The sequence below is a fragment of the Eubalaena glacialis genome, chromosome 2, assembly GCF_028564815.1.
Source record: "Eubalaena glacialis isolate mEubGla1 chromosome 2, mEubGla1.1.hap2.+ XY, whole genome shotgun sequence".
Lineage (NCBI taxonomy): Eukaryota > Metazoa > Chordata > Mammalia > Artiodactyla > Balaenidae > Eubalaena > Eubalaena glacialis.
The window spans coordinates 18869428-18885706 of record NC_083717.1 but is presented as its reverse complement, the minus strand read 5'-3'; the positions used below and the strand labels follow the sequence as shown (position 1 = coordinate 18885706).

At 41.4% G+C, this 16279-nt stretch overlaps 1 protein-coding gene across 12 annotated transcripts in view; it reads right to left on the bottom strand.

Moving 5' to 3' along the window:
* CREM (cAMP responsive element modulator) overlaps positions 1-15094 on the bottom strand; it is a 65566-nt gene extending 50472 nt beyond the window's left edge. For all 12 annotated transcript variants that reach the window (XM_061179056.1, XM_061179073.1, XM_061179086.1 and 9 more), the window contains exons 1-2: positions 15024-15094; positions 7505-7598 (exon numbers count right to left, since the gene is read on the bottom strand). In XM_061179056.1, the coding sequence (XP_061035039.1) occupies positions 7505-7548 (44 nt within the window). In that variant the 5' untranslated portion in view covers positions 7549-7598; positions 15024-15094. The remainder of the gene's footprint in view (positions 1-7504; positions 7599-15023) is intronic.
* Between the last annotated feature and the right edge of the window lie 1185 nt (positions 15095-16279).

The following is a 16279-nucleotide window of genomic DNA, read 5'->3' as shown; positions in this document are numbered from 1 at the left end:
GCCTATCTACATCTAGCAGGGAAGAGGCAGAGCAGACAGGTGGAAATATGGCCAGAAAGGCTGTGGGGAACCAGATTAAGAACTGCTTTTAATACTCTGGAGAGAAGAAATGTCCACGTCACTCAGATGCTCCTCTACTCTAGGTCCTTCAGCATCTATACTGTACAACGTTTCAACTATTTGATATCTTAGAATTCAGTCAAGAACGAGACAATAACCAAGAGTTACCTGTTAACAGGCAAAACAAATGGCCCAAAGTTCGTAAACTGAAACTTCTAAAATGAGGAGTACCTAGTTGGTACTCTAAATCCATTCAATTTAATTTTAAATACAATTCTCATTTATCTGGTTTCTAAACATACTGGATATAAGAAGTGACAGCTGGAAATAGGGTAAGGGGAGGAGAAAATATACAGAATATAATAAACAGGTCAAGAATTCCAAGTGTGACTGTGGGTGGGAATGTAAGTTGGTGCAGCCATCGTGAAAACAGCATGGAGGGTCCTCAGAACACTCAAAAGAGAGCTGCCACACGACCCAGCAATCCCTCTACTGGGTGTATATCCAACCCCCCACACTAATTCGAAAAGACACATGCACCCCAATGTTCACAGCAGCACTGTTTACAACTGCCAAGATATGGAAGCAACCTAAGTGTCCATCAACAGATGAGTGGATAAACAAGATGTGGTCTATATACACAGGGGAATACTACTCAGCCATAAAAAATGGAATTTTGCCATTTGCAATAACATGGATGGACTTGGAGGGTATTATGTTAAGTGAAATCAGTCAGACAGAGAAAGACAAATACTCCATGATATCACTTATATGTGGAATCTAAAAAATACAACAAACTAGTGAATATAACAAAAAAGAAACAGACTCACAGATATATTGAACAAACTAGTGGTTACCAGTGGGAAGAGGGAAGGGGGAGGGACAGGATAGGGGTAGGGGATTAAGAGGTACAAACTATTAGGTATAAAATAAGCTACAATGATATACTGTACAACACAAGAAATATAGCCAATATTTTATAATAAGTAAAAATGGAGTAGAACCTTTAAAGATTGTGAATCACTATATTTGTACACCTGTAACTTATATAATATTGTACATCAACTATACTTTAATAAAATTTTTAAAAATTATTTTTAAAAAAAGGAATTCCAAGTGTGTAGCAATTTGGGCCCATACAGGGTAAAGTCTCCTAGTTCTTTATATTCAGGAAATTGAAGAATTTATGAGTTAAAATTCAATAACTGATATTTACAATAACTATCCTGAGTCATTAAGAAAATAATTATACTTTGTATAATTTAAGGAAAGAGGAGTATACATAATAGAATCTAGGAAGACTCCCACCAAAAAAAGCACTAATGCTTAAAAAGGTAAACCTAAGCTATTCAGGAGTTGTTTTTTGAGATATAATGAAAGACTTCATAAGTTATTAAACATTTCAAAATGTTTTACACATGAAAGTGTTTTATACACACTATTTCATGCACTCACGTTCACTGTTCTCTTTTTTTCCTGGGTATTCCCCAGAGTTCAATCCTTTGCCCTTTTACTTTTTTCAGTCTACATACTATGGCTTCCTCAATCCTGTATGCATTTGACTCCCAAATCTATATTTGTGCTTCCCCCTCCTAGTGAGCATCTTAACCTGGAGTCTTCACAGACACCTATCCCTTCCCTTATATTCCTTCTTTCAGTCAAGAGTATCACCATCCATTCAAGCTCCAAAGTTAGAATCATGTGTCTGTGAGTCAGTACCACACCAACTACCAAAAAACCCACATAGCTAAATACCAGCCAGATCAGGATGCCATGAGGCCCTGAGCCTCCTAGTGAAGAAAGGCAGAAATGGAAGGTTAGCAGCACCACCCTCCCCCCCTCCCCCCGTTCATCCTCCCTGCCACACTTGGCATCATCCACTAACCTCCTATCCCAGCACTGGACCAAGCAGCTGCACTGCTGCTCCTCACAACTGCTACCGTCCACTCACACATCACAGTAAGGTCCCTTGTAAGCCATGACGAAACTGCAATGCCCCTTCACCTATGCCAGAATCATATCCATTAACATCTCACATTCTGGTTTCCCCAGCCACTGTCAAAGATACAAGCTCCTCCCACATTTCATTTTCACTCTCATAATCAGTGCTTCCTTTCCCCCCATAATACAGTTGCTCGCTCCTGTTCTCCTCCGAAGCCTTTGCAATGTGCTGTCTGGAACTCCCAAAGCCCCCCACACCCCCGCTCAAGAGGGAGCTGTTTGTCTTCTCACACTGAATCAAGATCCCAATGTTGACTTGGCATCCTCACTGATCCCCACTATTTCTCAGCTGTGCTTCCTCTGCTCCTTCATAAAGACTCTTGTTCACGGAGCCTCAAGGTAATTGGGTGTACCATCCTATACTACTCATCCATGTGATAATCATCAGCTTCTACTTTCAAGGACTGACACTGAAGACTTTGGCACCTGACTTAAAAAAGCTTTCCTCTCCACCATTCTGTGTTATGTTCCACCCTCAAAACAAAGGACCCATCCCTCACCCTGATGCCTCAGTTTAATGAGTTTCTTCCCTCCCCTACAGCCTTCTACTTGAGGGGCTGGCCGTACACTGGACCTTGTCAGTGTCCAAAACTGCTCCACCTCTGAAATAATTAATTCTGACATCCCACTCTACTAATATCCTATCCTCCCAGCTCACACCCACCCTCAATTACTCCCATCGCGCCTGTATTTCCACCACACTGATCTCCATACCACTACTTTCTCCCTTTCAGTCAGCCTCCTCCTTTCTTCACATCCCGTCCTACTCAGCTTAGAATCCATAGTTTCTCATTTTAACTGTTGTTTCCCAATACCATAAATTCCCTTGTCCCTTTTCCTTCTGTTTTATCTGCTTAGTAAATACCAATCTCAGATAAAACCAATTCTGTCTCCTCTATGCCTGCACCAATGAATAATACTGAACAAAATTAAAAAACAGAATATTATTAAGGCTACTGAATCCAGTTTTCAACCTCAAATAAGCAGCAATCTTACTGCTTCTCTGGAAGCTTACTCTCCCATTCTCTGTTACTGTTTCAAGTCTCCCTCTTCTCAAATCCCTGAGCTCACCTACTATCACATTCCACGTGAGACCTTGCCTCCTGTTTCAGATGAGAACCCCCTCAACTTCCTGCCACCAAATCAACAAATCCACTTACATCTACATCTGCATTTTCCCTTGCTTCCAACTCCCCAGACTTAAATTCCTGTCTGTCCTTGGGATCCCTCTTCATTAGGCTATGGGGGCATTACACTAACAATTACCCTCTGCCCTCCCCAATGGCTTCCTCCTGCCAAGATTTAAGCTTGTTCAAGTCTCCCCAACCACACACACACACACACACACACAACCACTGAACCAGAAGTCATTCTCTAGCTGCTCTCTCAAACCTCTCTTCTTCCTCTCACTGCTAAGCTACTTTAAAGAACTGCCAACACTATCTCCATTTCTTCACCTCCCACCTACTCCCAGACAACCCCAAACTGGCTTCTGCCTCACTAAGACTTCTCTAGTAAAGTAATCTATCTCAGTCACTGAATCCAATGTTCATTTTAAGTCCTATCTTGTTTGATCCCTCAGCAGCACTCAAAACTGCTGACATCTCCCTTCTTGGACTCTATCTTGAGGTCACGATACTGATTTTCTGCTCTCATCTGATTCTCTGACAATTTCTCCACAAGCTCCTTTGCCAATTCCTTCTCCTACTCGGTGTTAACCTTCAACACTGCATTCTTCAGGACTCTGGTTAGCCTTCTGGCCTCACTCTCAAATCTCTCCCCCTGTGTAATATCATCCATTTCTCTAGATTCAAGCACCAGCTTTAAGCTTATGACTCTCAAATCTAGATCTCTGGCCCAGAGGTCTCTCTTGAATTCCAGAATCATATATCCAAGTGCCTATTTAACATCTCCAAATAGATGTCCTGCAGGTACCTCAAACTCAATAGGTCCAAAACTAACTCCTTTTCTTCCTCCACAAACATGTTCCTTCTCTGAGCTTCTTACCTCAGGAAATGGGGCCCCACCTTCCATCCACCTGCTCCAGTGGAAACCTGAGTGTCATCCCTGAAACCCTCTCCCTTTCACTCCCTACAGCATCATCACCAGGTGGGATGATTCTACCTTCTGAAGAACAATTCAGTCTTCTTCTCTGCCACCACTGTCCTGCCAACAGTTATCCTTTTGAAACATATTTCTGCTTAAAACTCTTCAGGAGCTTACTATTGACTACAGGATAAACCCAAACTTCTCACAATAATCATAACTACAACTACCGTTTGTCAAGTGCTTACCATGTGGTAAATGCCTACTAATTTTCATTCTTAACAACTATATAAGGGCAATATAGCTAGTTCTTCTTTTAGAGGTGAGGAAAAGGAGACATAAAGAGGTGAAGAATCTGATTTTACCACAAAGGTACTGAGTGGCAAAGCCAGGTTTCGAACTAAGGTCTTTTTCCAAAGTTCATATTCTCAATTACCAAACCAAACTGCCATTCAATTTCTTTCACAACGTGACCTCATTTTATCTTTACAGCCTCATCTCCAGTCACCCCATTCCTTCCCACACTCTGCATTCCAGCCTCCTTATGAGCCATTTTTTGGTCAAATACACATCTTATTCCCCCAGTTCTAATCTTTTATATCGGCTCTTCCCTGTTCCTGGGATGCCCTTCACTCCTTCTCTGTCCAACAGGCACATTTCTACTCGTTCTTCAAAGCATGGCTCAAGGACACCATCTTTCAAAGCCTATTCTAATAGCCTTGGGCACAATTACTCTGTTCGGAGTTCCCGAAGCATCTTGTGCAATCCCCTCCATTTCAGCACTTGTCTAGCATATACCACATCTGCCCACAAAGTACTAGCACAGTGTGTGCAACAGAGACCACATCTTAGATTTCAATGTATTCCCAGTGCCTAGTACAGAATCTACCATAATCATTAAATAAGCCAATTAATCAACTATTCTGGAAGACTATGCAACTGTTAGGTGTTACTAAAATGATAAAAATAAGGTTCAGAGAGATTAAGTGACTTTCTACAGAGCACACAACACACTGCATGATAGAGGGTGAACAAGAGGTCTTGTGACTGTGACCTCAGGGGTCCTTCCACAGCCAGTGCCCTGAGCAGTAGTCCCGTTTAGACACATCTTAAAAAATGCTGTGCTTTTGAGTATGTTGCAACTGTTGTCACAATCTTCATTCAGATATGCTTTGTCTTTCCCACTAGGATGTAGAGACTCTAATCTTATCCCATTTTATTCTCCTGGAGTGCCTCGTACAGTGCCCAGTACATGTCATTCAGTAAAAGTTTCATACTAAATCAATTTATTTGAAGGTAAAAATCATCTACAGAAGAGTAAGGTCAGCACTACCAATTTACACACCCTGTCATTTTCAACTAAGTTCATTCTGCTGATCTATATCCAACTGTTCTCCAGTACCACCTCCTAAACCCATTAAAAACCAACCCAGGCCAGGACTCAGGGCCTAAGATTCAATTAACATTTAAGTGCTCAACATGGGTCAGGCACTGTACTGGGTATTTTCAAACACTAACTCAGCAGGAAATACAGGACCCAGACCTCAGCTGGAAATGATGTACATCAACACTAACATCTGTAAGTCAGCCTCAGTAGTCCTGATGGAATTTATTTAAAAATTGTAAGAGAAAGATCCATTTTAATCTTGCATTGTTCACTTACATACTTTATAGTGAAAATTAAAGAGGTGTACATACAATATTTTCCCCCAAATCTCACTTTTTGTAACAATTTTTTTTGTAACAAATTTTAATCATAGTTATACTAGTATTAATAATCTATAAATTAATTAATTATGTAATATTTTAACCTTAAACAAATCCAAATTAGACAGAAAAAGACCAATTAGGAAATATAAATTACAGAATATTTAAAAATAAAAACATATGAGATAAAACAATAAAAAAAAACTAAAACAAATTAAAAAGTCCGTTAAGCACCATAAGCTAACAGTAAGCAAAATACTGGCAAATATTCAGTTCTACAATTCTAAAGAACAGATAAGGATTTGCTAAAATGGGCATATTTAAACTTATAAACGATTAATGGAAGTAGCAACATTCTTTTCTTATGAAAGCTAAATATTTCTTCTGAAATCTTTTTTATATTATTGGCAAACCATTTTCTTCTTCAACAGAAAAGTAAATGTTATCCCAATATTTTCTGAATATATTGGGATTCAGTTTAATAAATGTTAATTAACTAATGTTTTAAAAGAATAGGATCCATTCAGTAGCACAATTTTCAAAGACTTCCAGGGTGAACTACTTTTAGGGGTGGGGGGTAGAATTGTATTTGTTTGCTTACTCTGTTATTTTCCAGGCCTTTAGTAGAACATCTATGTCATACTGCAAAAACTCCCCAAAATACTGAACTACAACAAACAGTACAGTACTGTCTGTATATGATTTGTATAATATACATTCAAGAAATGAATACAAAGGAATATATCTGTAAAAATGATATTTACAATTATAGAAATATTGAGGTAATTAATGACCAAAGTTATTTCGGCATACCTATGTTTCAAGAACACACAAGACATTTAAATAGAAGAAAAAACCAGAAGAAAAAGGAAAAACATTTTAAAGAAATGCTATCATAAGTACCCAGGAAAGTGTTTTTAAAAGATAGGAACAAAGAAGAGAAAAGGAATACAGACCAAAAATATCTAAATGAAAAATAAGATAAAGGCAGTTTCCTCATTATAATTAAAGTGTACAATGAACTAATAACTTCTAAAATCTTACTTAGTTGTATCCAATTTGCAAAGACAAATTACACTGCAGAGCAACTATATCTACCCTTGTAAAAATTTTCACCTCTTTTAAAAATAGGATCCAGCAGCAAAAAGAAAAATTATTAAAGTTGTTTCTATTATCTATTTTTAAATAGTTTTACCAAAAATGTCAAAGAAAATTCATTTTCTTTTTGACGCTAGACCCAATTGATGAACCAGAATGTCTCTGATAGTAACTAAAGAAAACCTGAAAAATAATATTTGGATTTCTGTAAAACGCTGATAGAGACTTCCCTCTGTTTTACAACTTCAGGTACAAGTGTAAGCAGGAAAACGAAAACTCTGTCCACATCCTTAAGTACAATCTCCTTTCTGACTGGAAAGGCCAGCGCTTAGAATGAGCTGCCTGTGAATGTCCACCTATCCTCTGCATTGCCTCACACAGCACATGGTGGAAGAGAAACTCCCTAATTGAGTAGCTGAGCAATTTGGGTACATATTATTATATTTTTTATTATAATGTGTATATATACATACACACATACACATAAATATGTATGGTACATAGACATACACCATTAATTTCTCCATCATTTTAACTTTAAGCTCTCTAAGTAGAACTTTCAAAAGAATAGAAGAATAATATATCCACCTACCTTAGATTTGTTTTAATATATTTTTTCCTGCCACATTTGCTCATTATTAAGACATTTGTAATCAATGCTTTGCTCCTTCGTTTTCTTCTTTACCCTGCAGTAAAATTATAATGTCGAGTTGGCAGATCGTAAGATTTTATTTTAAAAAAATTAAAATCTCTCAAAACTACACCAGAATACCCCAGAATACGCTAATTTCCATAAAACAAAAAACAGCACAGAAAGGTGAAAACAACTCCGTATTTTTTTCAAACTTACTTCTATTCAATTTCCTTATCTTCTTAGGAAAAAATTCAAAAAAAATTAAATCATGTGCTACTTATCATTTTCCACTGAAGAGAGTGCAGTGCTGCCTAAATCATTACACACACACTACAAATCGCTCATAAGTATCAGCTCTATTTTAAAATAATAATCACTTAATAAACTGAATGAATCTATCATTTTCTCAAATTTCATTCCACTGAAACAAATTTGTCAACTATTTTTCATTTACCTTAACTTCAAAACTGGGTTTTGTCAAAGAATTTTAACTGCAAACAAAATAGTAACCGTTCCTTTAAAATCTCCTCTGATAGCCTTTAATCCATTAAAAAAGCTGTTTTAGACACTCTAGCAATTAAACCCCATTTTCTTTTTACTAATATCTCTTTAAAATACACATTTGACATGCTGAATGAAGTAAAGTTGGCAAAGAAAAAGACAAAAGGAGAGCAGTAGCCCTCAATTTGTTTTAGATTTGAAAGGACCAACACCCGCATCCCTAAGTTCCTTCCAGGCGTCTATGCCAGCAACAGAGGTGCTTGGCAACAAACATGCTATTTCCGGGGTTCCCTCCTAAGTGGTCCCTCTAAAATGATGTCACACCATCCCACCCAATTTGGAAACTGAGTCAGCAGTCAGGTGTGCTGCAACTTACTACGGGCACCAGGACAATGGTTACTGTTACCACCTGCCCCCACCCGACCATAGGGACATTGAGGAAAGGTAAGGCACTTGAACCAGGCAACCTACAACATGAACAAGAAACAAGGATGGTGACATTCCTTCAGATTAAACCTTATTCTGTGTTATATTACACTGGCATTTTACGTGGGGACATCTTATCTTCCATAACAACTGTGTAACCATGAGGGCAGGGGCTACTGATTTATTAAACAGTGATTGGCACCCAAGATACCCCAGCCCTTGTGCTTGGCACCAAGACACAGATAACAAGATGTCCCTGATCTCCAGCAGCTTGGGTTCTAATGAGGGAGACAGATGTTTAAACAAGGAATAATGATAATATTATCTGAATAATAATGATGAGCACGGCACCATATAAGAAGAGAGAAGTAACTCCCGATTTCTCCTGGAAATACCATATTCTTTGGTTTAATTTCTGAGTAAGTAATACATTATGATTCAGAACTCAAAAAGGAGAAAAAGGTATTTGGTGAAGTCTGGGAACAGCCACCCATCTCCTCTTCCCAGAGGCTGCCAGCATCGAAGACAGTCTCAGCTTCCTGCCACCCCGTCACAAGACATCAAGAGAGCAAATGACTAGCCTCACAACAGAATAATGACCATCAGATAAACCTGATCCTGACTCAGGCTTATCAGAGAATTATTTCATTCCAACTACTCTCTAAGAAGTCATCACTGATTGATCGCCTGCTTGCCAAATCTTCAAGAATGATCTTTAGTCCCTATCCTCCTTAACATGCCTACAGCATTTCCTACTCCCCAAATTTCACCCTCCTTGAACTCTTCAGGACACCACGTTCATGTTTCCCCTTCCAAGTTATCCAGTCCTTCGCCTTAGTCTCCTTTGGCCCACTCTTTAAGTACTGGTATTCCCAGGCTTCCAGTCACAAACACCTCCACACTCTCCCCCTAGGCTGCCTCATCCCGCCTTGATGTGTCTCAAATCTCACCTCCAGCCTGGACCTCTCTCTCCTGAGCTCTAGCCTGTACGTATCTGCCTATTCGACATCTCTTAACAGTTTCTTCAGAGATCCTCAAGTCTAATATGTTTAAAACTAACCTCAACTCCCTTGCTCTGTATCTCACCCCTTGCTGTACTTCTATCTCGATTGGGGAGTGACATCACCATTGGCTCAGCCACCCTATCCAGGAGTCCTCTTTCTTCATTCCCCACTTCCCTTGTCCCCAGTTCCTGAGGTGGCAACGCGGTCTAGTGGTCGTAGCATAACAGTGTGCGATATAAACAGCGTGGCACTGGAGGCTGATCTGGGCGTTAACTTGAGCTCTACCACTTATTAGCTATGGTTTTTGCAAAAAAGGCAAAATAAAGACCCCACTGCAATTAGCACGGTCAAAACAAAAAGAAAAGGACGTGGAATAAAGGGTAGTACACCTCTAACAGAAGCAGGAAGAGAAAGAACACAGAAAAGTATAATCTGTTTCTTGAGTTCTGGATGAAGAAAGGTTTTAGCTCTTTGGGAAAGTAGAAGATCCTCAGAGGTTAACTATGATTTAAGTAGCAACAGCAAGTAAGGTTTGAAAGAAAGTAGGAGAAGAATATGAAGTTTATATTGTAAAGCTGGTCCTCCTCAACCAAGTCAATTAAGAAACTGGGAAAAGGCAGGCTAGCTAGGAGAGAGAAGTACAGTTGACCCTTGAACAACACAGGTTTGAAACAGTATGGGTCCACTTATATGTGAATTCTTTTCAATAAATATATTGGAGGGACTTTCCTGGTAGTCCAGTGGTAAAGCATCCGCCTTCCAATGCAGGGGACACGGGTTCGATCCCTGGTCAGGGAAATAAGATCCCACATGTCACTGGGGGCAACTAAGCCCACACACCACAACTAGAGAGAGAAAACCCACATGCCGCAACTAGAGAGAAGCCCACGCGCCACAACGATAGATCCAGTACAGCTCAACAAAGGTCCTGCGTGCCGCAACTAAGACCCGACGCAGCAAAAATAAATAAAAATAAATAAATAAATAAAAATAAATATATTGGAAAATTTTTTGGAGATTTCCAATAATTTGAAAAAACTCACAGATGAAACTCATAGCCTATAATTATTGAAAAAATTAAGAAAAAGGTATGTCATGAAAGTGTAAAATATATGTAGATACTAGTCTATCCTTACACAGGTATAAGGTGATATTTAATATAAAATAATGTGTTAGTTTTCTTACTGTTTTATAACTTTGCTTTCAAAGAACTACATTACCGTACAGTATTCCTCTCTCTCATAATTGGAGGAACTGCAAATCAGCTATCATCACAGGTAAGTGGTTTTTTTTAAAAAATGTAACAATGTTTCCAATACTGTATTATGAATATGACTGTAATACTGTATGCCATAAATTTCTACAATGATTCATTCATTAGTGTTTGGGCTAGGCTACCGTGAAGCAATCATATCAATTACACTAGGCAATCATATTGCTGCTTCTTCACTATTAATGTATGAATCGTTATACCTATAAATAAATACAGATTTCTTTTTCACATTATCTTTTCATTTTGATGTCAAGTGTCAGTAATACATATTACATCTGCAGTGTTTTGTATCATATGACAATACTGATGTAGGTACAGACAAATGATTCATCTCATAAACTTATGGTATTGATAAATACAGTACAGTACTGTAAATGTATTTCTCTTCCTTATGATTTTCTTAATACCATTTTCTTTTCTCTCGCTTACTTTACTGTGAGAATACAGTATATAATACATATAACATACAAAACATGTTTTAATTGACTGTGTACGTTATTGGTAAGGCTTCTGGTCAACAGCAGGCTATTGGTAGTTAAGTTTTGGGGGAGTCAAAAGTTATACAGGGATATTCAACTGAGCAGCAGTCGGCGCCCCTAACTCCCACGTTGTTCAAGAGTCAACTGTAATTACAAAATGTCACGTATGTGAAGTTGACAGGGATGAGCCTATGGTTATTATGCATTTTAGGTGAAGGAGATGAGTACAGGAAAAACCAAGCAATACAGTAGTAACAGGAAATTATGCCACTTTCAAAGTTTTGTAATCTTTGTGAAGTAAAGTTAGAATAACTTTCAAATAACAATTTTTACACTTTTGTGTAAAAACAGAAGTGGCCAGGAACAGTTCTTCTAAATAATTATTTGAAACACTTGTAAATACTGCCTTTACTATTTTGAATATGAATCATACAGAAAATCAGGCAGCATTCTAATACAGATTCAAGGCCACTCCAGTTTAATTGCTTCAGATACCCATTATTATTTAAGAAATCTAAACTCTTTACTAAAATCACCAAAGGATTAACTATTCAAGCATCTCTTTTTCAGTTCATTCCCCACCTGGTGCCTGCTTTCGTCTATTTCAGTCAATGAACAGCAGAATCCTCTGCTAAGGAGGAAATGAAAAATGAAATTCAAATAGTCATGGCCTATCTCCACCTCTCCAAACACCCCGCCCTGCCGAGCCCCCGCCCCATTTCATGAAGGGAAACATAACTTTCAATCTATTGGGGAAGTTATTTGCTTGGCTAATCATTGTAGGGCTTTTCTTTCAACAGAACACTCCATTACCGCACTTTAAGTACATCTCAAAACATTTATCTACACATAAAGTACAACTGCATCGACTACTAACTAGCAAATCTGGGAAAGAGTATATAAGACACTGGAATTAGCTAAGGTTCACAGAAACGAATTTCAACGTTATTATACTTACCTAGGTTGGTCCTATCTTGTGTATATGAACAAAACTAGTATCTAAGTGTAGAAACATGCCTAAATAAGTTAAATTTAACTCCTCCATCAATTTTAAGAGGTGCAAAAGCATCCCAAGTGTCTTTATGCGTGATATATAGTTGCTCCAATTCCAGAGCTGGAAGCTTTCATCATAATCAATGCTAGGATATAAATTCCTAAGCATTTCTAGGCAAAAAAATAATTTTTGTGCTACCAATGGAAAAAAAAGAGGATGTTTGAGAATATGAACAAAACTCTATATGACATTTGACATTCTGAGTTAGGATGGTCTAATTTTAAGTCTGCTGAGTTAAAAAAACAAAAACAAAAACTTCACTAAAATAACCTTGAAGAAACTGAGTTTGTTTTCTGGAATTCTCAAAAGTAAACAATGTCAGAATCACATGAACCCCACTGTTAAAATTTCACAGGGTTTCATTTTGACATTTGATTGGTCTGGTTGTACTTTTCTGTTCAGAAAGTATGCATGAAGATGCTTCCCATTTGGGGAGAACTGAGAGACTTCAAAAGAGCCTCACAAAAAGTTGATAGTAAGGTTTTCTTGGAGGCAAGCGTCCTTCTTCACCAGTGACAAAGTTATTTAAACAGTCCTAAATAACCTACTAGCTCATGCCTTCCCTCAAAATTGTTTCACATATACCTTGCCAGTAATTTCCCATAGCACTCCTGGGAAGGTCAGTCAAGATTTGCAAACTAGATATTTTTAAAAATTGCTATAACTGTATTATACCAATAAGACTCGGCTTGTCTTCATGAGTAATGTTAAGATAAATCCCAGCTAATGTCATCCTTAGGTTTTCCTCTTCATTCTCCCTTATTGGCTACTGGATATCCTACAGCATCATTAAAAGAAAACCCATGAATGAGAGATTTACTTTTAAGAACAGGGCACTCTTTATTGTGTGATTCCCATGGTGAAAAGTATTTTAAATACCCTGTGCTCTTTAAAATGAAATTAACAAAATGATTTTAAATGTTTACTTCTACATATGTATAATGGATGAGAAACACTTTCCTTGAAATCTATATTTTTACAATGTATATACTTGTACTGATAATATTGAAATTGTATTCAATGCACACATTGCTATTATCAAAGTTGACTTTTATATATGTCGACATCAGTTCAATAAGTAGAAATACTTAACAGAATTCAAAGACATTTCAGGTTTATTTCCTTAATGACCAATACTGATTGCATGTCAAAACATCAATGGTTCAACTGTTAAGTGTTTGCATTGTTCAGTTTTATGTTTAAAAGTCTAAATGGGACAAGACATTTGAGCACTTTCCAATAGACTACCCACTTCAACAATAAACCTGACTTACTTTTCTGGCCGAATATTAACCTGTAGACAATACCAGGTTGGGGAAAACAGGATCAGGAATATACGTCTATACTGGTAAAGAGTCAGTCAGGATTCCTTACGTATGTTAACAACCTGAAACTCTTCCCTACTTTTCATGAAATGTGCATAATTTTAAACATGATTTCATATTTTAATCATGCAGTGATTTGCCCCAATAGGAAACTAGAGTAGTCTATGGAGTCTGGAGTTTGTTAAACTCACCCAATTTCAGTAAACTGCTGGGACAATGTGAAAACAAAAAGACTAAAGAGCTCCTTTGTGTTTACACATTCAATAAAAATTTATTCATACACTCTTATGAAATGTGTACACAAAACATCCGTGTAATTACAACTTCACACTCACCAAAGCGACTCCAGGTTGAACAGCCGGTCACTAGGCAAGCATTTGCTTACACTGAACTTTTTACAGATGCACCAAAAATGTTTGTGTCATTACCAACACTTAACATGACAATGCTTTCAGTGTTTACTCATCCAGGATCAAATCCATTGAAAAGCTGCGTTTGGATCAATAAGCAGCTTTTTAAACATCAGTATCTTAATACTTAGCATAAGTTGGCCAAAACACATTGTTTGCAATTTGCCTTTCTTTGGGGGAAAAAAGTTCCTTTAAGTTCAAAGTTTCAAAGACTACGACTTTGAAGGGAAAGCAGCTTGTTATCCAAAAGTAGGATCGAGACTAGGAGAAAAACATGGTACCCACAGGGAAAAAACTAGAGAACACGAATTATTCATGTAATCTAACACAATCTTCACATTGGACCTCTAGCCCTGCGCATCTCGGTTTGTGTTTGTTTCCAGGGAGGGTGGCTGCACTCCCAGCAGCCCGGCGAATTAGTCAGGAAAGGAAAAGTTGTTCGGAAGCTGCTCCAGTGAACCGCCCGGTTACAGGGCCTCCAGTGCGGACCGAGGTTGGTCCCGCGGGTCAGCATCGCTCTGACCTCGGCCGGCCGGCCGCCCCTTCCCGAGCCGCGCAGGGAGCGTGAGAGGCTCACACTCGGGACCGGGTCCGGGTCCCGGCGGGGACCGCGGGGAAGACGTCCGAGGACGCGCGTCCCTCTCAGTTCGCGCTCCGGCTCCGGGGGCCTTGCCGGGCTGGCTGGTCCCGGCGCAAAGGGGACGCGGGGAACAAGGGCGGCGCGCCTTCCAGCAGCGCCGCGGCAGCGCCCCGCTCGCTCGGTCTCGGGCCGCGAGGACCGGGAGGCGGCGGCTCTGGCGAGCGACGGGAGAGGACGGAGCCACGTCGCCCGCCTGTCCGGCGGCCTCCCCTCCCTCGGAGCCGGAGAGGTAGCCCCTCGGAAAGCGCCCGCCGGGTGCGCGGGGCAAACAGCGGGGGCGGCCGGGGCTAACCGTTCCGCCCTGCCCCCGCTCCGGCGCCCCCGCCTCAGGCTCCGCTGGCCCCGCCGGCCGGCGCGCCACTTACCCGCCGCGAAGCGATTTACGTAGCGGGCCTCGTCACTGCTTACGGACGCGAGGAGGTGGGACGACGAGCCCCACCGGGACCGGCGCCGGCCCACGTCGCCCCACGTCAGCACTGATGCGGCCACCGCGGCCTCCCCGCCGAGCGCGACCCAACGCAGCGTCGCCGCCGCCCGCCCGCGGCCTCGCGTCCGCCCGCCCACCCGCCCAGCTCCGCGCCGCACCTGCCCCTGCCCGGGGGACGCCGGGTGAATCCACGCTCGAACCCCGCCCCCTGCCGGCCGCCAGAGGGAGTGCGGCGCCGACAATCCAACAATTGAATGGAACGGGGCGGGAGAGGGGGGTTGAGGGGCGGAGCTGAGGGTGGACTGGGGGAGGGGTCTGAGGTGGGGGAGGAGGAGGTCGGGGCCTGAGGATGGAGAGGAGGAGCGTGGCTGGGGGCGGCGCCTGAGGATGGGGGACGAGAAGGAGTCGGGTCTGAGAACGGGGGAGGAGAGGCCAGGGGCGAGGCCGGGAGGAGGAAGTAGGCTGAGTGGGGAAGAAGACAGCGTCGGGGGCGGGGCCTAAGGGGCGGGCGGGGAAACAGGAAGCTGTCCTGCGGCCTCTGCTCCCGGAAGCCAATCGATTGGAAAGTGAACTCTCCGAGGTTGCGGCGGTGTTCTGCGTGGAAGTCGCTTCACCTAGGGGCGTCCCCAGCTGCCAGCCGAGGCCCGCGAGCGCATCCTGCGGACCCCACTTCAACGCCGCCGGCCGCGAGGCCCGGAAGCCGCGCCCGCTGCCAACCCCCGGCGACCCTGTCTGTGCGTCAGTGTCACGGAGACAGCGGGGTCCCCACTTGGTGATGTGACAGAGGAGAGAAAGGCTTTTTGGTAACAAGCAAAAGCCCCCGCCTGGAAGAGGGGAGAATTTCGTTTTCGTCCAGCTGGAAACCCGGGGCTTTCCAGTAAGAGGGGCGGCTCCGGCCGGTAGAACGGTCACCTGTTGTACACCAGGAAGCCGGTTATAACGGTGACCCAACGCCCGACCTTCGGTTCTCAGGAGTGGGTCACGCCGAGAACCGCCGTCAAGGACACTACTTGAAAAGTTGCTGAGTAAAGAAAATAAAAGCATAATCCACGTAGTGCAGGTGGAGAAGGGCAGCTTTGGGAAATACTAGAATCCCAGTGGAGTTCTCCCAGTAGGGGAAAATCCTGAACTGTTCAGTGCTAGATTACGGCCAATCCGAACTACTGGCAGCTGTAATGCGTACTAGCGGAGATA